This window comes from Vombatus ursinus, unplaced genomic scaffold, assembly GCF_900497805.2.
Source record: "Vombatus ursinus unplaced genomic scaffold, bare-nosed wombat genome assembly UNPS02014789.1, whole genome shotgun sequence".
NCBI classification, from domain to species: Eukaryota; Metazoa; Chordata; class Mammalia; order Diprotodontia; family Vombatidae; genus Vombatus; species Vombatus ursinus.
The window spans coordinates 24,858,124-24,883,018 of NW_020954567.1; the positions used below are offsets into that span (position 1 = coordinate 24,858,124).

General features: G+C 37.7%; 1 protein-coding gene across 2 annotated transcripts in view; it reads right to left on the reverse strand.

Annotated features, from left to right (window-relative positions):
• The window catches only part of EDEM3 (ER degradation enhancing alpha-mannosidase like protein 3), a 62,124-nt gene extending 37,897 nt beyond the window's left edge, over positions 1-24,227 (reverse strand). Inside the window, exons 1-4 of one of the 2 annotated variants that reach the window (XM_027868447.1) lie at positions 24,055-24,227; positions 18,358-18,403; positions 6,432-6,532; positions 4,912-4,951 (exon numbers count right to left, since the gene is read on the reverse strand). In XM_027868447.1, the coding sequence (XP_027724248.1) occupies positions 4,912-4,951; positions 6,432-6,532; positions 18,358-18,403; positions 24,055-24,227 (360 nt within the window). Of the gene's footprint in view, positions 1-4,911; positions 4,952-6,431; positions 6,533-18,357; positions 18,404-24,054 lie in introns of those variants that run through there. The other variant, XM_027868448.1, reaches the window with a different exon arrangement.
• Positions 24,228-24,895: the final 668 nt, after the last annotated feature.

Sequence of the window (24,895 nt, forward strand, 5' to 3'; positions counted from 1 at the left end):
TTGTGTGTAGTGCACCATACCAGACACTGAATACGTGCTGATGTGCCCCGACTCCTTATAAGAACGTGAGGTGATTGAGTCTGAGGTGAGAGAGCATCTGACCAGGTGAAGAACAAAAACTCCTGATGATATATTATGATTTCTTTATACTAGGGTTTTACAGGAACATTGAAATATCATTAGAACTTGAAATTTACAATTAACAACTTGCCACTGAGTGAAGGATCTTCAACACTCAACTCCCAATTTTTGAGCATTAAGTTTTCTCAATAGATGCCTTATAAAAACTAAGTCATTCTCTCATTATCAGCAGAGAGCACCTTCTTCAAAAGAAGGACATCATCAACTTGCATTTTAAATCTAGGGCTGAGGACACATTTCTAGCTCTAAATACTGCACTGCTTGCTTTCATCACCTCTTGGTAAGTTTGACTGTGCAATAAAGGGTAAGGAAGCCTGGGTGGGATGAGTACTCTTAGATCCTCAGTGTAGGCTTTGGAAATTATTCTAGAAGGGCTTCCTAACATTATATAAGTAGATTAGTTTTCTCTGCTCTACTTGTCTGCACGTTTAGATGTCTGGTTCTAATTTTCTTAAAAGTATCTTTTTCATTATTTTATTTTTAACTTTCTTCATTAAGTCCTAATCCTTTAACTCCCAGAAAGTCAATTTGGTATAGCAGGGAAGAACACTGGTCTTTAATCTGGAGCACTTGGATTCAAGTCCAAACCCTAACACTTACTGGCTATGTGACCCTCCGCAAGTCACCATCTCCCCTTAATCAGTTTGAGCCTCAGTTTCCTCATCTGTACTTTTATTGTTTACCTCACAGAGCCACTGTGTAAAAAAGCACTTTGAAGCACTATAAAAATATGAGGGGCGATTAGTACTAATCTGATACCTCTTTACAGAAATGGATGTCACCCTGGGTTTCAAAAGGCTGTGCCAGAAAAGCACATTCCAGTATAGAAGCAGCATATCCTACAAGCTGAAAAGGGCCCAGGCTCAGTTGAAAGTCTGTCATATAAGGGCTCATAAGTCAGTCACCAACTCTCAGTAACACCTGAAGAAAATCTACTAATGAACGAACAGGTTGCAATTTATGCTGATGGAGTAAGTACACACACCTATGGTTTTGTAAATCCTTGAAGTATTTAGTTTACTTTTACTCAGACTTTAAAATTTTAAATTTTTTTAGAAAATACTTATAAAAGAGAGTGGCATCTCACTCATCTGATACTACAAGCAGAGTAAATCCAGAAAAGAAAAAAAAATGAGCCAAGAAAAGGAATTCAAATTAATCCCATTTTAACACCTGTTAATACATTTGAAAGCTGTCGGTCTCAAGCACAAGATCCTTTTGGACTTTGATGGAATAAAGGCAGGTCAAAACAGACCTTAACTTTGGCTTATTTTAGTATGGAGCCTTCATGTTCTATTTTAGCCCTTTTGAGAACATTTGTTTCCCCAAAGTTATCTCCTCAGATTCTCTCCTCTTTAGTCCATGTTACCTTGTTTTCAGTTCTCCTCTTATACTTTTTATAGTGCCAACACTACAGGGGGGAAAAAAAGTGGCCTCTTCTTAAGTCCATAACATCTCCACTCAAAAGAGGCATATGACTAGAAAGGAAATGTTCTTTTTATACATAACAACGTTAGACAAGTTCATCTTTGTGATAATATACAATATTGAGCCTAGACCAAGGGTGGGAAACGTGTTTGAGGCCACACATAGCCTTCTAGGTCCTTGGGTGCGGCCTTTTGACTGAGTCCAACTTTTACAGAACAAATCCTTTTTTTATTAAGGAGATTTGTTCTGTGAAGTTTGGATTCAGTTAGAGGGCCACACTGGAGGACCTAGAGGGCCACACGTGGCCTTGAGGTCGAAAGTTCACCACCTCTTGGCTAGACTATGATGAAAAGTTTTAAAATAAAAAGGGTTTTTAAAAAACTGCTTTTCCTTCCCTCATCTTCTTCTCAGTCTATCTTCAAGTCTGTCCATCATGTTTCTCCCACTGCTAATTTCACAGTAACCTTAAGCAAAGAGTCTAAGTTAAAAATTATACTAGCTTAACTCTACTACACTGAACTCTACTACAATCAATCAGTTAAAACAATGTACCAGAATATTTTTATTGATAAAAGAAAGCATCACTTAATAAAGAGTGAAAAGACCAAAGTAAAAGCTATCAGGTTCTGTATAGCTTCAAGGATGATAAATCCTACCCAGATAATTACCTTCCAATACTTAATACAGGAGATGAAAAGGGGGAAAAAAAGGTCACAAATTAAAATCAAAGTGAATTAAAAATGTCAGTGCTCACATTCAGTCAGAAATGTTAAAAATCAAACTGCTTTACTGAAAAATAAACCACCTCACCACCCCCCATACACCCACCACACCCACCACCCCCATCACCACCACTTGGTTAAAAGAGAGGCTTTCAATCCTTTTTAGAGTCTTCATTTTGTAACTATTTAAGGAAAAGAAGACTCAAAAATGGAGTGAGGGCATGTAACAACCACAAAATGGTCCACATTTTTTCTTAGGATAAAAGTAATAGAAAATCCAAACCATAATTTTTAAATGAATTTTTTAATAACAATTTGAAAGATGTCATGTTGCTTGCTACCTTAGACTTTCCCCCTGACACTGCTTGAAGATGGGTTCTAAAACTGGTGTCACTTGCCTAAATACCCTGATTCTCTAAAGGTCACAAAAGTTCAGAATTTAAAGGAACCTTAGAGATCATTTAGTCAAAATCCCTCATTTTACAGATGAGGAAGCTGAATACCAATGGTAAAATGACATACATAATGCCTTTTGGACTTTGCCATACATAAATAATTATTTGTTATTATTCTGGAGTGCTTGCTACCATTGAGAATCAAGAAATTTGATTACCCAGTTTCTAGAGCGGCTCACCAACTTTGTGAGGAAACCATTTAGGACTGGGAATAGAGTTAGGAGTGAGGCTTTTTAACAGAGAATACATGACACCTCAAGCTAGTATTCTTGAAAGCACATCAGGACATGGAGAAGTTATGACTAGAGGGCAGTGTAAAACAGGCAAATACAGAAGAGATGAGAATTTCACTAATAATCACAGGAAAGATACACATGAGACCTACTATGTGTCCTTACCCCCGTTGTTGACCCTACTCCCTAGTCTCACCAATTTTTGTCCTATGCCAAGGGAGAATCTGTTCCTCCCAAGGTGTCAATTCACATCTTTTGAGATACTCTCTGTAAAACTAACTCTTCTCTACAACAGAGGAATCCCCAAAGACTACGGAAACAAACAGGGAAGAATGATTAATACTCCTGTTTATACATTTATAAAACTTTTCAAATAAATTAAGCATCTAAAGACCTGATTAGATTAAGAAAGTCCTAGAATTAGGCTCAGGAGAAGAAAGTAGAGATTTAATGAGTTAAAGAAGCCTGACAGCAATAATTTCAACAGTCATCCCAGAATTTTTTTTTTTTAAATCACTATATGGAACATTATCTCAAAAGAAAAAAAAAATCTTATCAAATTTAAAACGATTAACCCTGAAATGAAATTTAACAATGCAGGTCTTAAGCTTTTCCCATTTTTACACAGGAAATGAGCTAAGAAGAATAATCCAACTATAACATTTGGTTATTTCAGCATGTGAAATTTAATATTACTACTTCTAGTCACAAATCCTTTTCCACCAAAACTTAAAACAATTTCCATCTTAGACTTTCTTCTAGGCCGGGAATGAATGTCAATAAAGTAAGAGGGAAAATAAACTTCTTAGAAAATATTTTCAGGGAGACTAATAATGAACTAGGGAAATTTTTATTTTTTAAAACATTTTAAGGAAAGATAATAAAATCCAAAGAAACACTAGAGGGGCAGCTAGGTGGCACAGTGCATAGAGCACCGGCCCTGAAGTCAGGAGGATTTGAGTTCAAATCCAACCTCAGACACATAACACTCGCTAGCTGTGTGACCCTGGGTAAGTCACTTAACCCCAACTGTCTTCACAAAAAAAAAAAAAATACTAGAGCTCTCTCAGAGATGGAAAAGGAGAATTTTCAACATTAATTCGTAAGATACATAACTGAAAAATTCTGTCATTTTCTCTAGCTTAAAAGAGCTTCTTATTTATGTATCTAACTACTAATAAACAAAGTTGTATCATGTTGTTAATAAACACCAAAAAAGTAAGAATTTGGTGGATAGAAAGCCAGTCTTAAACCCAGGTCTTCCTGACTCCACGTTTCACCTTGGTTTATCTGATGCTGGAAAAATCACTTAATTTTTCAGCAACCCAGGCAACTCTAAGACTATAAAGTGAGTAGAGGGAGTTTCTTCACAGGGAAGTTCCCAATACCAATGAAATTACAGGATTGATCCAAAGGAAAGAAAAAATTATCTTTGAAGAAGTAAGTTTAATTTAGTGAGGAGAAGGGGGAGCTGCATAAATACATTACTTAAATAAGAAAGATAATTTTATCATTTTTCAATATCACTGGGAAGAGTGACTTTTGAGTAGAAGCATCTAAGGCAAGGGGCTAAAATTACTAAAATTACTTTCTTCCAGACGGAACAAAAATCTGTGTTTCCTGACTATGGTAACACCATATGATTTAAATTAAATCACAAACAAAAGTAGCTGAATATCTCTACAATATTCTGAATTATTTCAGGGGACAGTATGGATTGATGATTAAACTGTATCTTACCCAATTATGGGGACACTAAAATAAAAGATTTAGTTAGAAATAAAGATCCAAGAGACTAGGTATGGAACTTCAAGCTCAATCCTGAGTGCTACTGTTCCCTGATTATTTCATCATCTCTATCTTTATAATACTTTAATATGCATATATATGAAATTTATAGAATGAAAAAAATCCAGGAAGGATCAAACCTACCACAAGAGTGTCCAAAGTATCAATCAGTGTCAGGGAAAATCTAAGAAACAAGTATAACCAGATATAGAAAATTAGAATCCTGAATGTCTTATCCACATACAGTAGACTCTGTTATCTGGCATTCTATCTACCAGCACTCTCTCATAACCAGTAATTCTGTAGTCACCTATCATACAATGATAACTGATGTTAATAAAGATGAGCTCGAATCAGTGTAAGACCATAAAATGCTTTGAGAAAGATTCAACTGTCAGTGAAATTTAGGTGTAAAGTTATCCAATCACATCCTAATTCTATGAATATTAGTCATCTGTGTGGGTGGATATAAAACAACTATTTACCACGATATCTGATTAAACAGAATAGCCCATTTGTGACCCAAATAGAAGTTTATTATATTTCATTTTTAACTAATATTTTGAGAATTTAGATTCCTATCACCTAACCAACTGAATTTGACCTATTTCATGAGTACTTCGTCCTCTATCATTTGGAGGATTAATTCAACTCCTGATAAATATGTCTAACTGCTTCTGGTAATAAGGAACAGAATAGAACAAAAGGAGAAACAAAAGACAAATACAAAATATCTGTCTACTTAACAAAAACAAAGAACTTAAATTATGTCAACATTTAAGAAGCAAATACAAAAGGTTCTGTTATTTACTTATCACAGTCTAAAATACACTATAGCAGAGTAAGCCGTGGGTAGTATTTTAAAATGTTAAATTAGTATACCTATTTCTAGAGACTCTGGCTTTACATACATAATAAGTTTATTCATCCTGAAAGACTTTGGCACTAATTTTTTCCCCCCAGTTTGTTTCTTTCTATTGGAAAAGGTAATTTAAAGTAGCAACCAAATGCATTTATCACAGTGTGCATGCATCCTCCAAGGGTTTATTTGCCAGAGAACCCTTAAAACCATAAGGAGAACTATTATTTCATTTTTGGAAAGCAAATGACTTAAATGTAACAGCCTCAATAATGCTTTATGATAACAATTTTAGTTTATGACAGGCTAAGGATGCAATAATTGGATTTATTAAAGCACAGTTATTCAGTAAAATGCTCGTGCTGTTTTCCATCCAGAATAACAACTAACATTTGACTCTGAATTTGGTTCAAATCCATCTCACGGTTACATATGGACTATTTTCAAGAGCTGCTACTCAAACTGTACATTAGCTAAGAAATCTAATTAACAGCTATCTCAACACATCAGGACAAAGTATAAACACAACTGAAGCTTGAATATTTTCCCTAAAACATTGCAAGAAATAAAAAATTACATTCATAAAATCCCTTAAGAATATTTTAAGCATATCTTGCATCACCTAAGAGTATTGGTCTGTACCTTTCCATCAGTCACAAGATTTAATCATTCAAAATTTATCATTCATGGACTTCTATTCAAATTTCTTAAGATGTCAAAAATTATGGTGAAAAATCAATCATTTTGCAAAGTTCCTCCAAGTGGTCTAAGCCTTGGCACAAATAAAACTTATATAAATACTCACTTTCCTAATGCATCATCAACATCACCCCGACTTGGCTCCTGACCTCTAACACGACCCCGGCAGGTTAAGGGCATGAGTTCATCAGCTGGGTAAGCATGTTCCTGTAAGAAAAATCAACTGAGTAACTTAGAAAATCAAGGTAAAGCACATGCCATCTAGCTACTGCAACCTATCCAATGTTCAAGTACATTTAGACTGAAAAATCAGAGCTACTATTCCTACAATACAAGGAATCTGAATCAGTATATTGGATATCAAATATGGCCACATACCCCAGCCATCCTGCCATCTACTTTGCTGATGCCCAAACTTCTCTCCACCTACACCACCACATCCACACCAAACCACCAGCCCCAGTCCCTAGCGGAATTCATTTACTCACCTTTGAACTCTTGCTCTGAGCCAAATTATTTTGATCAGAGAGTAAATTCAACTCCCTAAGTTCTAAATCAGTGCAAGTAAATTCAGCTACCTACTATATTTAACTGGTTCCTAAGACCATCAGACCATATGATGCTTAAGATCCTACTTAGCTGTTAACCTAATTTTGACATCCTGCCTGTTACCTTGCTTTCCCCATCCCCCCAATGTCTACCCCTTACTCTGAGTTCAGGAATCAATCAAATCAACTACCATTACCACTACTCCTACAAAAGGACCATCAATTGACCATTCTGTGATCAAATCACCATCCCTGTAATTGCCCAGACACTCCCTTCATTACTCTCAGAAATGTACTAGTCCCCCTATTAGAATGCAGAATCCCAGATTATCTCATTTTGGTATGTATATTCTCAGTATTCAGCACAGGGCATGGCAGCATAATAAGTGTTCTTTTATTCATTCATCAAATACCTCCTTCCCCCCAAAACAGGTGCCAAATTTCAGCTTTCAAGGAATAAAAAAAAAAAAAGCAGAATACTCTCTTAGCAGCTTCTCCTCATGACTTTTTTTCTTTTCTTTTCTTTTTTTCCTTTTGGTCTCTTCCCCTATTGTGACTACAGGAACCCAAGGTCTAGTTTCTGACAACAGCTGAAAAGTTCAAAGAGTCTCTACACATAAGGTCCCACAGATGTCAAATGGTGATGTCGTCTGTGTTATACATTACTATACATGATCAGGAAGAATGAAGTGGATTTACACAGTTTGGGGTATGATCATGACCAGAAGGTTAGGCACCCCCACAAAGCAGCCAGGAAGACATGGCAGCCTGTGTATGCTGAACTCCAGGATGCTTTTTAGCTCTTGATTTAAAGGATAACATATAATATTTCAAGTACAGAACCTTACTACAAGAATAAAATCAATACTGAAAGATACAAACATCAAAAAATTATTTTTTTTTGGTCGATACTAACAAATATGCATCTTAGAATCCTACAAGACATTAGAACAATAACGTGGCACACATTTTATATTTTGCCAACAGCTTCCACTTCAGACAACTGCTCAAAATTTATAAAGATACAAGTCTATGGACTTTAAATCTTGAGAGAGGATCTTAGAACCAAGTTCAAACTCTTCTCTCATTTAAAGACGAAGAAACTAAGGCTCAGTGAGGTCACAGGATCACAGGCTGCTGATAGCTGCAAGGGAATTCTCTAGTCTTATATTTTCTAGACCAGTTGCACACCATACAAGGTGAGGTTCCAGAGTATTCTGCATGAAGAAATAAACATATACAACCTGAAAGATTAAAGAGCAGCCCCTACTCTGATAACATTCAAATACCTAAAACACACTATCTACAGTAAAGACACTAACAACTGCCAAGGGCTGACTGGGGTCCCCGTCTTCTAAGTCAGAGGCCTTTCTCTACCAGGAAAACCTAACAATCCCAAAGAGCCAGTTTCATATTGCCAGCCAGCAGCACATGCAAACAGTAGAAATAATACAGAGTTCTTTGTACTATCTTCACGGAGACTGAAGTATGGAGGAATGAAAAGTTATCAGAGAAGGAACTTAGGTTCTGTCTTTGTGACTTACAAGCTCATGCGACCTCTGAGGCAACACAACTCACAGCTACCTCCTGGGGCTTTACTTTTCTCTTCTTGGAATGAGAGAGTTGAGACTAGACTGAAATTCCTTACACCTCTAAATCCTCTATGTAGCAAAGCAGTAACCTCTTAATATAGTAAAGTCTTATCTGACCAAAACCCAAATGCCTGGTAATTTCACTTGGCACCGAGTTGTTACTACAAAGATAAAATGACAGTTCCTGCTACCAAGGAATCTTCTTTCCCTAGCAAACTAAAAAGCAAAGATAAGCTAAGTAAAATACTAAGTAAGGACTGAGAACAGCAAAGAAGAGACCCAAGCAAAGTGGTCAAAGAATATTTGAAGAGGAAAAGAATACTCCTCAAGTGAGACAGTTGGGAATCAGATAAGGTTACTCTGTGAGGCACCTAACTCCAGCCTTGAAGAAAGACACTAACTATAAAATTTGGAGATGAGAAGAGAACATACTCCAGGTCCCACACAGCCTGCATGAATTCAGAGGTGAAAAAGCACTTGTTGGCTAACATGGAGTTTAACAGACTCATTAAATAAAGCTTTAAGCCAGACGACAGAGGGTTTTAAATGCATGATGAAGGTGCTGTGACATCCTAGCCACACGAGCCTGGGAAGGTTTTGGAGCATAGGAGTACCCTAGACAGACGTGGTAAGTTTATATTCACAGCAGTATGAAGGACTTATTGAAAAGGGGTTAGAGGCAATAGACTAGAAGCAGAGAGATCATTTGGGGAGCTTTTACAACAGGCCAGAAATGATGTGATGAGGATAGACAGTGGCCATGAGGAGAGACAGGACACATTTTACAGAAGTTAAATTTGCAGAACTTGGCAACTCACTAGATACAGAACATAAAAGAGACAAGAGAAAGGAGAGAGATTTTGAACCAGAGTAATTGGAAGCAACAAAAATGGGCAAGTCTGGAATGGGGGAAGGTTAAGGGAGAAAGATGAGAAGTTCGGTTTGGGACATAACTGAACTTGATGGTAGAGCTGTCTACACAGGTAGTTTTGAGATATGGGACTAGAACTTAGGGAAGAGTTTAGGGATAGATATAAGGATTTGTGGTTTATCTGTTAAGAAATTACAGTTGACCACGTAAGTACATGAGCTCACCAAAGGAGTGCTGGTACAGACACAGGTAAGCAAAGAGTGACCCAAGACAGAGGTTGAAGAACATGGGGAATGGGAAAAAAGATGATGAACAGGAAAAGAGCCTGGGAATGAACAATAAGACAGGCCAGAAAACAACCAAGTTAGGGCAGTGTCATAGATGCCTTAGAAGGAAACTATCCAAAAGGAGATCAACAGTACTGAAAACTACATAAAGGATAAGATCATGAGGACTAGCAAAAAACCACTAGATTTAAAAATTTAGTTCACTGGTAGCCTTTGAATGAAGAATTTCATTAGAGCAGCAGGGTTGAAATTCAGACAGGAAGAGGTTGAGGAGTAATAGTGGTCATATCTATTCAAATTCATACTATTCAATGTTATAATTGTGTAAAATATGATTGATAACTGGTTCCAGCCCAACATAATTATGTTAGTGCAAATCTGAATAATGAAATTCCTTATTTGCACCAATCCAGATCTAGCTGTACAGGCAGCAAATGTAAACTACTCTTTCTAGGAATTTAGCAATGAAAGGTATGAGATGTAAGATACTAGCCAGAGGGGTGGTAGGGTCAAATGAATTTACTTTTAAGGATAAGAGAGGCCTGGGTATATTTGTAGGCAATGGGAAAGAAGCCTCTAGATAGGGATACGATGAAGAAAGAGAATGGCCAATGGAGCAAGCTCTAGAAGACAATAGGAGAGTAAGATATCAAGGACATGAGCAGAAGGGTAAGACTTGACAAGAAAGGCTTCCTCATTCTCTGAGATTAGAGGGAAGGAAGAAAGAACATGTAAACATAGATACAAAAGAAGAGAGCTATAGGAACTTACAAATGGCTGTCTCTAAATTCTCCATAAAGTTAGAGTTAAGGTCATATGCTGATAGAGGATGGGAACGGGGGCAAAGTTAGGATCTTGAAGCTAAAAAATAAAGAGGAGAGAAAAGACTAGCACAGTCACTTGGGATTGAGGGAAGAATATCCATACATAGCCAATCATACATAGCCAATCAAAGATAAATAAAAGACCTGTCCTACAAAGGTATGGTTAGATAACATGAATTTATGGTGCACCCTGCAAACACAGTCTCATGATTTCCTCCAACAGTGTTCAGCAGCATGAACAGTAAAAGAGAAAGGATCCAACACAGAACTAGTTGCTGAATTTAAGAATATGAAAGAAAAGCCAGCACAAGAAAGCTGGACTAGGAGAAAATCAAGGGCCTAGGAGATCTAAAGGGCATAAAGTCAGAGAGTAAATAAAGAACAGGTTTAGGAGGAGAGGTGTAATGGAAGAGGCAGAAAGACAGGAGTTGTGATCAAAGAGAATTTCAGAATTCATATCTTGGAGATGAAACAGTTTGGGTTATGGTTTGGTCTAAAGTCAAGATTTTAAAGGGTCATAAAGTAAATAACAAAGTCACCAAGGATATGAGTGGAGGTTGAGGTAGAGAAGACTGTGTGCTAGATGCTGAACTCACCAGGGAAGGAAGGAAAAAGAAGAATGTGAAGATCAACAAATGACAACAAGAAGGATCTGGGCTGGGTGAATAAATAGATGAAGTCAACTAGAAAGTGGAGTGGTTCCTGGATGAAGGTGCCAGCAGGTCTGGAGGCAGCAAGAGGATTATATCAGCACCTCCTCCTGGCCCAGAAGGTTGAGGAGCATGACAGAAAGAGGAGTCAACATGCACAAGGTGCAAAGGGATGAGTTGTCTTCAAGGGAATGATGACACTCAGTAACAGAATAAAGATTCCTGAGCTATAAAAGACTGGAATCTAATCATATGCCTGTCTCATGTAGAAAAAAATATGACACATTTTAGAAAGATTTACATCCCTACATTTTTTTTAAAGTTTCATTATTTAAAAGGAAAACTGTTTACCTAACACTCCTTCCCTCCAAGTAACCTGTAACTCAAGTTTCACTGCATAACAACATATCACTTCATGCAGCTGTTAAATTGTAAATGTATAACCATGACCATGCTGATCAGTCAACAAACATTTACCAAGTGTCCCCAGCATGAAGCCCTATCTGGTTAGGCACTGGGGGAACTACAAAGTTTAAAGTAAGAGAGCTCCCTGCCCTCACTAAATTCAGTTAGAACACTCATAACTTGATCAACTTACATGTCTTTTACTTAGTACTACTCAGAAACCTATTACTTAAAACAACGAAACTCACACCTTTTCCAGCATGAGCAACATTTTTCATTCCTTTACCTTCTCAAATTTTAATGATATATATAACATTCAAAAGCAAAGAATGCAAAGAAGTCAACTTTTCTCAAGTCACCAATGCACTTTGAAAACTGCATAAATCTTCTAAAGAGATGAAAATTCAAATCCACAATCCAATTCCCATTTACTAAGCAACACCATGCTGATATACACTGGGTTAGGCCTAGGAAATTCGAAGTAAAAAAGATGAAACAGTTCCAGCCCCTCAAGGGGCTACCAAAGGTACAACACAGATAAGCAAATTCGAAAGAAAAAGAATGGATAAAAGGAACAACATTGTTTATTAAGAAGATATACTCAGGAAATCCAGGAATTTAGGAGGTTAAGCCTTAGAAAACAGCAATGACATTATCAAAGGGGTATGCTACAGAGTTCCGGCAAAGGGGGAGTTAAAGAAATAGAAAAGACCAAAAGCCAGGCACTGCGAGATAATAACTATAGCTATGAAGGATGGCAGCTACCTGAAATTCTGCTGGAAGTCTCTTTGATAAAAGCAGAGCAATTGGCTAATTCATAATTTGCCTTAATTTCACAGAATCACAGAATTTCAAAGCGGGATGGGACTCCAAAGGTCAAATGATCCAGCCCATATGTGGACTAGAATAAAATCCTTTCTAACACATACCAGACAAGTAGTCATCCAACTTCTACCTAAAGATTTCCAGCAAAGAGGAATCCACCACTACACAAGTCAGTTCCAATATTAGGAGGTTCCTCCTCACGAGGTCCAAAGTCTGCTCTTTCCGTAGCTTTAACCCTTCTAAATTTTACTTGTAAATAATTCCTCACAATTCAATCCAGTACCAAAAAAAAGAAAGAAAAAAAGAAAAAGCAACAAATAAGTTATCAACTTCAAACCCTAAGATTACTCAGGTAAGAAAAAGCATCAATAATTTCAAACTATCACAATGAAATAGCTAACTTCTGAATTTCCAGTTAAAGAAATATTCTTTTCTTCTTGTCACGATCAGGGATAAAAACATAATGTCTTCTAGTTAACTATATAAAGAAGCCTGACTTGTTTTAATTCCACTGCATACGTGGCAAGTAAACATCCTTATTGGGTTGCTAAACATTCAGACTATTTGAAGTAATACTTCCTCCTAACCAAAGTATTCCTAAGTCTGGAAAAAAGGAAAAGGTTATTTAATTTCATCATGATGCAATGTGGATAAAATATATTACTTTTCAGTCAGAAATAAAACAGCTGATTGAAGAGTTCTGTATAAAATTAGATAGCACACATGCCTGATTGCAAGTAATAAATATAGTAGTCCCCACATTCGTTTCTAAATCTACTGAGGGAAGAACTAGGGATGGGACAGGAAAAGAAGGTGAACGGTTCTGTTCTGCACCGTTGAAATGAGAGTAGAACCAATATTCAGTTTGTTTTTTGTAAAGGCTGCACCAAAAGCAACTGAAAGTCAAAAAATTTATTCTATATGAAAGCTAGCAAATAAAAAATTGAGTTAACAAAAAATGTAAAACCTATTTAGTTTTTAATAACATTTTGAAATGTTTATACTCATGCTACATGCAGTAGCTATTATACTTCCGGTTCACAGGAACTTAAGTCACTTTAACAGCCAAATTCAATTACAGACTAGGGCAGCTGGGCAGCTCAGTGGATAGAGTGCTGGACCTAGAGTCAGGAAGACTTGAGTTCAAATCCAGCCTCAGACATTTACTAGCTGTGTGACCCAGGGCAAGTCACTTAACTCAGTTTCCTCATCTGTAAAAGAAGCTGGAGAAGGAAATGGCAAACCACTCCAGTGATCTTTGACAAGAAAATCCCAAATGGGGTCAATAAGAGTCAGACACAACTGAAAATGACTAAACAACAGCAATTAGGTGTTAACATTTAAATATAGATATTAAAAACTGTGATATTACATAAGGCTTTCTAAAATAAAATGAGAGAATTCATTTAATAATAAGATTCTAGAACCTTCTTGCTGCTACTGAATGAACTCCAACATTTATCTTTTCCCTTTTCACTGCTAGGATTACTATATTACCCTTTTGTTCACCATTATATTCACTACACAAGCCACTTATTACTAGGTGTTCAAAACACACACACACACACACACACACACACACACACACACACACACACGAGATGCTCTTCCTACATGTGACATGTATCATTCCTTTGAGAGTTACATAGCACGTCATAATATGTTTCAGCAGTGAGTAGAAACATTTAAACAGAAGGGCAACCAATACCTTCAAATCCTTAAAATTAAATATCTGAGCATGGTTTAAAGGAGAGGCTTACTCCAAATGTTTTTCGATAATTCAGTAAATCTTAATATCTCTGAAATGTGCATATGGTGGGGTGGGACTTTTTTTTTCCTCACATAAATATAGTATATTTATATGTATATATGGTATATATATAGTATAAAATATATGTGTGTGTGTGTATATATATATAAATATATATATATAGTATAAAATAGTTCACTTCAGCTTTCATTTTCTAAATTAAAGGATTAAAGAACAAGTTTTCATGACCACACTGTGGCAAAATTTATCTCAGGTTCTGCTAAACAGGTGCAAAAGATGAAAAATGAAACCTCAATATGCTAAACCAGGAACATAAACCACAATTTATAAAAACACACAGCCACTCCAAAAATCCTTATTGAAAAGATAACTTGCATATTAATAAAATCTATTAAGCTTTCTTTCTGACATGATAGAACTTGAATTTCTAAGTAAAAGCTACCACAGGATGATATTATTTCTCCTGGCAAACATCTCCTCTTTTAAATATATAACTGCCCCCCCCCCCAAAAACAGGAGGTCTTAAAAGCCTTGCATACTTTTTTAAAAGGTTAATAACTTAGGCTTTAGGTATGGTAAAAATTCAGTCTATAACAATAAACAAATGTACTAAAGTTTAACACTTTATACAATTGTACACAATGTATTTAAGTCTAATGGAAAAAAAATTTTAAACAGGTTACAGTGGCCAAAATGATAAATTATGTCCTATGGCTGGCAGAACTAAAGTCTAGAAAAACAAAGTCAAAACTACTATAAAAAGATTTTGTTTCCATCATACCTACAATCCAAGTTATTTAAGTTTAAGAACTATATATTTAAGAACTTTACAAAGAATCTATGTATACTGAAACTTCCAAATTCCATTTTAACGTTGTAAGTCAGTATATATGAAAAACTCACTTAAAATGATGCTGTTGGAGAACAATTATCACACACGTTATAATCAGATTTTTACACTGGAGAGGTTTCTGGGAACATGATTGGACCCCCCCAATCCTTCCAAATACACATAAGAAACTGTCAATTTTAATAATTATGCTAAGCTGAAATCTAATGTAATATACAAGGTAGAGAATCTTAAAACAGTACAAGAGAACACTGTATAATTTTAGTGGTTTGCTAGCCAAGACTGATATACTTTTTATTATTAGCTGACTATGAAAAAAAAGTCAACTAAATATAGTCATTTCATGAAATAATAAGTGTAATTAATCATGATTACAATGTCTTAATCATCAGAACTATGAGCTGCTAAACTAATTAGGACAGGTCACACACAAATGATCAAATCTAATTTATAAATCTTATTTGGTCCTTATAATAACCCTGTAAAGCAGATGCTATTATTATCCCCATTTAAAAATGAAGAAACAGAACCTCAGAGAGGTAAGTGTCTTGCCTAGGGGTACACAGCTAATAAGTGAGAGAGGATCTGAACAGAACCCTCCTGACTAGGAGGCTATGGATAGAACCGGGGCTTCAAAAACAGAAAGGTTTAGGTTCAAATCTCACATTAGATTAGTTATGTGACCCCAGGATAAGTCACTTAACTCTTCATATTTCAGGCTATTAGGAGTATATAAACTGCAAGTTGGCAATCTGCAAAGGCAGAACCAATTTCCCCACCTAGGTCCCCACTCCAGTGAAACAGAATATCTTGGCCCCCTTTCCTTTTCAACCCTTCCCCATCCCCTCAAATCTCTTAGACAAACAGAATAAAATCAATAAAACAACCTAATACAGATGTTGCTTATTTAAACATTTCCAATAAAAATTTAAATTACGGAAATTCTTTCTACATAGTAAAGTAGACCAATGAGATATTTCATAGTATAACTATAGCATTACAGGAAAAATATTCCATGCCTTCAATCTTGAAACTTACAGTGAAGATTATTTAATATCTGCATTGGATTTAAAAAGACAAAGATACATCTATCATTACCATGAACTGTTCTCATGTAATTAACTATGGAAGTGATTATCAAGTATGGTCCTTACTGGTTAAATATAGCATTGTACTCACCCACCTTTTTCAAATTAATTTGTAATAGATAGTTTATTCTAATTGAGACAGACGTCAAAGAGAGTACTGAGGAATACACCACCATGACCAAGAACGATTTTTATTTATTAATATAACAATTAAATGTGCTGACTATGGGGGCAAAAATAAAATTGGGAGGGAAAAATAAGGTCCTAACAAAAATAGCCAGAAAACTAATCCTGTAATGAGGTTCCATGGTTGCTATTAAAGCAAGGGTTCTTAATCTGGAGTTCAGGAACATTTACCTATTTTTGGTAACTATTTCTATATAATTGATTTCCTTTGTAATCCTAGGCATTTTGTTTCACGAATTTAAAAACACTATTCTGACTACCAAAGACATCTATGACACCAAAAAAAGGTAAAGTATCCCTCTAGACTGGGTCTTCTTAACAAAAAACAGCTAAATATTACTTTGCTCTATAGGACAAACTGTTAACTATATTCAAAACTGGTACTCAGACATATTTCCTAGTAAAGTCTTGACCTAAGCACAGCCAAACAAAATTTGCCAAAGCACATCACATTTCATAGTATTCCTCAATCTAGCAAAAAATAAAAATAAATTAAATGAAACAAACAAAACATCTCCCTCAAAATCATTGTGGATTTTGGGGGGCACTGGGGAGAGGAAATGAAGGACCATTCTAGCTTGTCTGAACTGTAATTAGTTGCTGAAATGTTTATCAGTTTGTTGGTTGAGATCTAACTCCCTAAAATGAGAGAAGAACTAAAACTGGCTAAGTAGAGTTGTGACAAAACTAGAACACCTAGAAGAGTGTCTAGTAGAGTTAGAAGAAGCTTTAAATATTACCTGGTCCAATGCCCTCATTTTACAGATGAGGAAATTGGGGCTTGAAGATGTTAATTTATCCAACCCCACACATGCAGTAAGGAACAAAGACAGGTTTCAAACCCAAGCCTAATTTGAAATCTAGTGCTCCACTCTTTGTCAACATAGGTAATTAGCCACAGATTGCTTATGATGAATATAGGGGGAAATTAAAGATGGATGGGCTCAAGAAATTACTTTAAAGCTGTTCATTGTTAAAATATGCTTCTTCCTTGCCCAACCAAATTAAATTGTTTATTATCACACAGCAAAAGATATTTACTAAGCATCAAATGTGTACCCTCAGAGAGTTTATGATCTGGGGAGAAAGACGGGGAAAACATCAAAATACATTTAAATATACAGTCACAAAACCTATGTACATAAGCACATTCAAACAGATACACAATCATATTTTGGTTAATGTTTAGATGATAAAGGACCAAGAGAAGCAATTAAGAAGTCTTCAAGTCTAAATAAACCTAAATCAACTCTCTGGTGGGGCAGTATGGCATCAGACCAAATTCTTTTCCCAAAAGCACATGTAAGTATTTTAAAGATGATAACTGTAAAAGCAAATTAAGTCTTTCACAATGCGAAAGAAAATACCTAATTGAAGAATTCTCAAGGATAAATCTGGATAAGAGAGCACACTATCTCTCCCCATTTATATTGACTTTTTTCAATCTCAAGACTTTTATAAGTTAATTCAAGTAGTTGCCACTGAAAAAGATTATCACCTTCAGTCATTATTAACAAAACAAATGCATTTATAAAGATAATAAAATGTCCCAGGCTCCACTAATGATGATAATTTAGACAGGGGCTGGTCTAAAGTTTGATTAAATTAAATTAAGTTGGTTATCTATGGAGAAAAGCAGGCGATTTTTTTTAAACTAACTACATTTTAAGCACTTTAGAAATATAATTTAGACAAAGTTCAATATACAATTAGCTACAAATTATTCTTTCCTAGTCATAAAAAGATACTCTAAACCAGGGATGGAGAAAGATACTCTAAACCATATGGCCTTCTCAGTCCCTGGGTGCAGTCTTTTGTCTGACTCCAAGTTTTATAGAATAAATCCTTATCTTAAGGGGATTTGTTCTGTGAAGTTTGGATTCAGTCAAAGGGCCCCACTTGAGGACCTAGAGGGCCACATGTGGCCTTGAAGCCACAGGTTCCCCACTCCTGTTAAACACTTCTAAGGAACACTTTACTTTGTTAACTATTTTAAGTTATTCTGTATACATGAAAATAATAAAATTTCATTTCTTTAAATGTTTTTATAAGTCAGCCTTATCACTAACTTTGAACAGTTTTCCTCCCAAATAGCTCATATTTACAAGATATATGAAAACAAGTATTTCACTTACCATATAATTACCATAAGCATGATCAAACATTTCCAGCACTTGATTCCTATTTAAAAAAGCACAAAATGGAGAGGAATAGTAAGTAATCAGTTTAACACGTATTTTATATTTTTAAAAAAATCTCTTTTAGAAAGTTACCTGAAATTATACTGCTACCCAATAAGCAAACAAAATAGAAGTTTAATTTAGCTATAGGAGAAATAAAGACAGCCCAAAATAAGACAGATGTTATTTTGCTACGATCAAATCACCCAACAGTTCAGTATAACCTTTACTGTTTCTGGGATTATATTTTATAAAATCACAGAATTTTGGTGCCCAAAGGAGAATAAGCAATTAGCTAGCCCAGTTTTTCCAAATGTAAGTTGTGCCAAACTCTGATGTTCCATACAATATGTGTAGAGGATCCAGAAGAAAATGCTGATTGTACTGACATAAAATTATGTGTACATATTTAAAATACATTTTCTTGGATTTCTGCTTTTTTTTGTTAATTTTCCTATCTTCCCACTCATCCCAGGGGTATTCCATTTTCCCAGATAAGCATTTATGGGTTCTGTCAAAATACTTCAAAAGCCTAAGTGTTCTGCTGTTCAATTAGTTTGGGAAATGCTGCTCTAGCCTAAACCTCATTTTCTATGGAAAAGGAAGCCATGACCCAGAAGGAAGGCTTGTTCGATGTCACAAAAACTCCAGATATTATGATTCTTAGTCCAGTGTCTTCCTAATGGATCATTCCACCTCTCATTTCTGAAAATGTTATTACTTTAGTAAAAACTTAAAGGAATTATGCTACTTGTCTGTCACCCAGGAAGGCAAAAATACCAGTAGAAGAAAAAGTACCATTTAGTACTATTTACCTTTTTGGTTGAGGAGCAGAGAAGGAAAAAAATGCACTTAAAAAATTACAGGGGTGGGGTAGCTAAGTGGTGCAGTGGATAGAGCAATGGCCCTGGAGTCGGGAGGACTTGAGCTCATATCCAGCCTCAGACACATAACATGCACTAGCTGTGTGACCCTGGAGAGGTCACTTAGCCCCAATTGCCTTGCCCCCCCCCCCAAAAAAATTACAGGTGCCATTTATTGCTTAATTCCAACTCTCCAACAAAAATGTAAGTAAATTTAAAAGAATACAAAAGTATGTTACTATTAACACTCTAGCTTCTCTCCAATATTAATGAAATTTTCTAATACCTAAAGATGCAAGTGTATGTGTGTGTATCTCACCACATTTTCAAGCAATTCATAATATGGTCTACTCCTTCCAAATAGCTGTTGGGTCAAGTGAGAAATATTATTTTCACCTCTAAAATAAAATCCAAGTATTGAAGGTATTTGTGTTTTGTCAAAAAATGAGTACAGTAAGTTAGTAGAAGAATAAAGACTACCAAAATTTCTGTATTCTACTTACCTCATTACTAGAGGCATCTGTCTTCTTGCTATCATTTATACCTGATATACATACATATACATACATACATATATATATATAAAACATTTTATATAACTTCTTACCAATGACATGATATTTAATCACATTCAACAATCACTTGCTCTCCTGTCTTCTAAATCTTCACTGATCTGGCTTCTAACCCCATCATTTAACTGAAACTGTCCTCTCCAATATTAATAATGATCTTTTAATTGCCACATCTAATGGCCGTTTCTCAATCCTCATCCTTCCGGACACTTCTGGTCGAGTTCTCCTCCTGGACACTCTCTCCAAAGTTTCCATAGCATCGTTCTCTCTGGGTTCTCTTTATACCCATCCAACCATTTCTTCTTGATCCCTTTTGAAGTTTCTTCACCCATATCCCAGTCACTATTATAAGTGTCCCACAAAGCTCGGTCCTACACCTCCTTGTTTTTCCCTCTACACTATCTAGACTGGTGATCTCATGATCACCATGAGTTCAGCTATCATCATTATGCAGATGATTCCCACATCTTTATATATCCAGCCCTATCTCTTCTGAGCTCTAGGCCCACATCACCAATTGCCCCTTGAACACCTCAAATGGGATGTTCTGAAAGTCTCTCAAACTCAGCATCTCCAACACAGAAAAACATTATCTTTTCTCCTAAATCCCTGCCTCTTCTCAACTTCCCTATTGTGTTGAGGGCACCACCATACTATCCTTCTAGCCACACGGCTCACAACACTCCTCACTCTCTCAACATATCCAATCTGTAGTCATATCTTCTGCTTCTACCTTCACAACATTTTTTCTGTACGGCTTTTTTCCACTCACACAACTACAAAGCCCTCTCATTATTTCTTGTTTAGTCTGCTGCAACAGCCTTCTAACTGCTCTCCCTGCTCTACAAGTCTCTCCTCACTCCAATCCATCCTCCACTTAAGTTGTCATGTTATTTTTTAAACCTAAATGTAACCATGTGCACCCCGCTGTTTCCCTCAAGGAGCTCCAATGATTCCCTATTAGTCTCTAGGGTGAAATATATAATCCTTTGTTTGACATTTAAAGCTCTTCACAGCTTGGCCCTTCACTCTCATCTACAAATTTTACATTCCAGCAACACTAGCCTAATTGCAATTCCTCAAACAAAATACTCTTTCTCCCTGTCTGGCCCCAGCCATCCCTCAAGCCTGGAATGTTCTTCCCCTTCAGTTGGGTCTTTTACCTTCCCTGGCTTCAAGAATAAGCTCAAATCTCACCTATTTCAAGAGGCTGTTGCCAGTTCTCTCAGATGTTAGATGCCTTACTCTCTTAGAATGCCTTCTACCTACTTTGCACTGACTTTGTTATCTACCCAGTTGTTTACATGATGTTCTCCCCCATTAGAATGTAAGTATGTTGAGGGCAGGTCCTGCCTTTTTTGCCTTTCTCTGTAACACAGTGCCAGGAACATTAATCACTTAACTCTTGTGACCTAGACTTATCCCTAGAAAACATTTCTAGTTAAAATAACCACCTTCAAAGGTATGCAGAACAGCTAGTGGAAAGGTCCAGATAGATTTTTTTTTCTTTACATTGAACCGACATTAAATTATCATTTCAGATGCTTAGCTGTTGGTAATGATAAAGCTGGCAGACCAAAAAATTCTGATTTACAGATTAGGCTATAATAACCAACATAATCATTTTTGATCTGTAAGGTGAACAACCTTAACCCTGAGTTCACTGAAAGTTAAATAAAGGAAACAACTTTAATATTCACCAAGTAGTCCCTAATTAAAAAAAAAAATCTCACTAACACTTTGGGATCATTCATAAACTTTGTGTTAGGTTTGTTCAGTAAAAAATGGATACCCTTTAAAATTAAGTATTTTAGGTATCCTTTTTATTATACTGTTGACCTAGATCACTCATCTTACAAGAACCTTAGATACTACATTCCTTATAATCACTGACACCAAGAAAGGAATATAGAAATTTCCTTTTCTCAACCCAATCAACAAAAAAATTGCTAAAAATTTGTCAATAAATACAACTGCCAGCAATTGATAATAGGTAGTATTTAATAAACTCAAGTTTCTCCCTGAAACAAAAGATCCATCTTTTTAATAATAACATTATATCACATCTTCTAAAGAATTCAAGTTAAAGGTCACCCAAAATGCAATGGAAAGATGGTAACCTGAGTAAACTACAAAACATTACCAAGGAAGAAATGTGCAGAAGGAGCAACATAAAGGATTTCATCAGAAAGACTAATGAACAGATAAGTTGAGCTGGTCACAAATCAGAGTGAGGGGTGTGAATGATACCTAATGGATAACTACAAAACATCAAGAGTTCTAGAGAAAGTTCCCATCTTCCCTGGGGAGGATTTGCAGGAAAATATGGATAAGAGTCACACTGGATGAAAAGGTGCTTTGGTTGCTAGCTTGAGGGAAGGAGGGGGTCTGAGGGGTACAGAGGCAGGTGGGAGGGTGGAAGAGACAAGGAGACCACAGATCCATGGAAGTATCAAAACTCATAACACAGTCAAAGAATTTTAGAACTGGCAAGGACCTTTCTACTTTTAGAACTTCAGATCAAAGGAAGTTCAATGATTCTATAGGATCATGTTATTATACATTTGGAGCTGAAAGGTTGAGTCCAATCCCCTCATTTTACAGGTAAGGAGAAAAGTGCCCAGAGGAGTTAAGTAACTTGAAAGGCCAGAAAACACCAAGTGACAGAGGTAAGATTTGATACCAGGTCTTCTGACTCCAGAAAGTGCTTTTTCCACAGTATAATGCTACCTTCCAAGGTCATACAGCTAACCATTAGCAAAGCCAGGGCTAGAACCCAGGTGCCCTACCTTTTATTTCAGTGTTTCTCCCCCTCTCCCCACCCCATGTATGTAAATTTAAATTCTCTTATATTCTAAAAATCATTTTCATAAATAAATTTTCTCTGTTGGTATATCATTTGCCAAATTCACTACAGAGATAGAGCAGCTTCCATTAATGTCAATGAAAAGATGACATTTACACAGGTGTGTTCCAAGGAGTGTACATATGAAGAGATGAATAACTGTATTTAACGCAAATCTATGATTTGCAGTAACTTTTCAAAGTAATGTTCATGATGATTCATGTCTCTATCATCTGTACTTATGATGAACATTTTTCTCTTTAAACACTATATCTCCTAGTTCATGCACTATTACTGGTATTTAAAGAAACAAAACAAAGTGAACCTCAAGGATAGTTCAGTTTCCTAAAAATCCCCAAAGGAGCAGTTGTGCAATCATATATTTGTACGCTACCTAAGATAGGGCAGTCTGAATTAACAGTACAATGCTAAAACTGATGTAACTTGGATTTCTTAAGGAATTACAAAACTTAAGGTGAAACAACAAAAACGTTAACTATTATAACAGTGACAAGCCCTTCTGGTTTGAACGATTACACACTTGAAGAACGTTATTTAAATCATCAGACCAAAAATGAAGAAAAAAAGAAAGAATTCTTATTCTGAAAGTAAAGTCTTACTTTTCTAAAGCACTAAAAGAAACCCAATAAACTTTTGCTAACCTTTAATATGTCTGGATCTAAGACGGGGGAATAATCTCTATACTCTAAAAAACAATGGGGTCTTCAAGCTTCCAAACTGTCCATCAAATACTACATGTACAGAAAAGCGTGGTCAGCGGCTACAGCTTACAGAGGAACATTTTTGCCAAAGCGGACGATTGGGGCGGAAGGGAATGGGGGGGTTAACAAGTCGCTTGCTTGCGGAGGGTTTCCAGGAAGGTTACTCCTTTCCGAGGATTTATTCTAGATTTCCCGATTTCGCTGACACCACCACCCACCAGCCAGACTGATGACCCGGGCAGTGAGGCTGGTCTACGGCACTGTCCTTTAACAGATGCGAACGGGATTTCCCCACCTGGACACTGGCAGCGCTTCGCACCTTAAGAACTTCTGCCCGGAAGGGCGCTAGTTCCCAGGCAAAAGCGCCGACTCCAAAGCGGGGACAAACGTCCCCGCTGCCGCGCAGGGGTCCGGCCGGGGACCCCGCACTGCTTCCCCGTCCCGGGGAGCCCTCCCCCTTACTTCTCCCCTCCCCCCCCACTGTTCTCTCAAGGTCCCAGCTGCCGCCCGACCCGTCGCCGCCTCCCGCCATGCCCCCACCCGCCAGCGGGCTCAGGCGACGCCCCGGGGTCACCAGCAGCCGCGACCCCCGAGGGGTCCCAGAGGCTCCGGACGACAGGCGTTCACGGCCCCCCAGGGCGGAGCCTTACCCGAGCCTCTGCTTCTCCTCCTTACTCATGGGTGCGGCCCCGGCTGCCAGCACGGAGGCGGAGGAGACCAGGCACAGGGCGGCCGTGGCCACCAGGCTCCATCCCGCCCGCCAGGCGGCAGGGGACCCGCAGCCTGGAGCGCCGCCTTCGCCGCCGCCGCCGGCTCCGCTCATGGCCCGGCCGGCCGGTCCCGCGCACGCGCAGCAGCTACACCCGGCCGGAGGGACACATCGCCAGGCGAGGGGTTGGGGGAGGACCTGGGGGAGCCGGGCCGTGGAGTCGCCGAGAAGGGCGGATGCGGAGAGAACCGGCCGCGCGCCGGACACCGAACTGTTTCCCAAAGCCAGCGGAGCCGGTCGCCCAGCGCCAGCGCCGCCGCCCTCCACTCTCAACAGCCCCAGGAACCCCTCCCCCAGCTTTCCGGTGGCGTAGTCTAGGAAACCGCCTTCCCCAACGCGAGTTCCGGGTGGGGCCCAATGACGCTCAGCGTAGGGGCCAATGGGGACTCGTCACGGACAGGGGCCGGAGGAGAGCCGGCTTCGCCAGGCGCTAGTGAAACGTGGACAAAAGGCGGGATCGGGGAGGGGCTTCCCTCTTCCAGCCTGACTAAATCCGCAAACTAGGGGTCTGATGTCGCGAAAGTATTTGCGTGAGAACCACAAATCCCAGAATGCACTTCTTCCTTCGCCCCACCCTCTTCTTCCCCTCCCTTTATTCCCCCCTCCTTTGCCTCGGTCGGGGGAACAGCCTGGCCGTGTCTCTTGCCGCGGTGGTGCGCGTTGCTCTCTGGGATATGTAGTCTGGCCGTGGGGGCACTGACAGGTCGGCCAACATCTGTTGT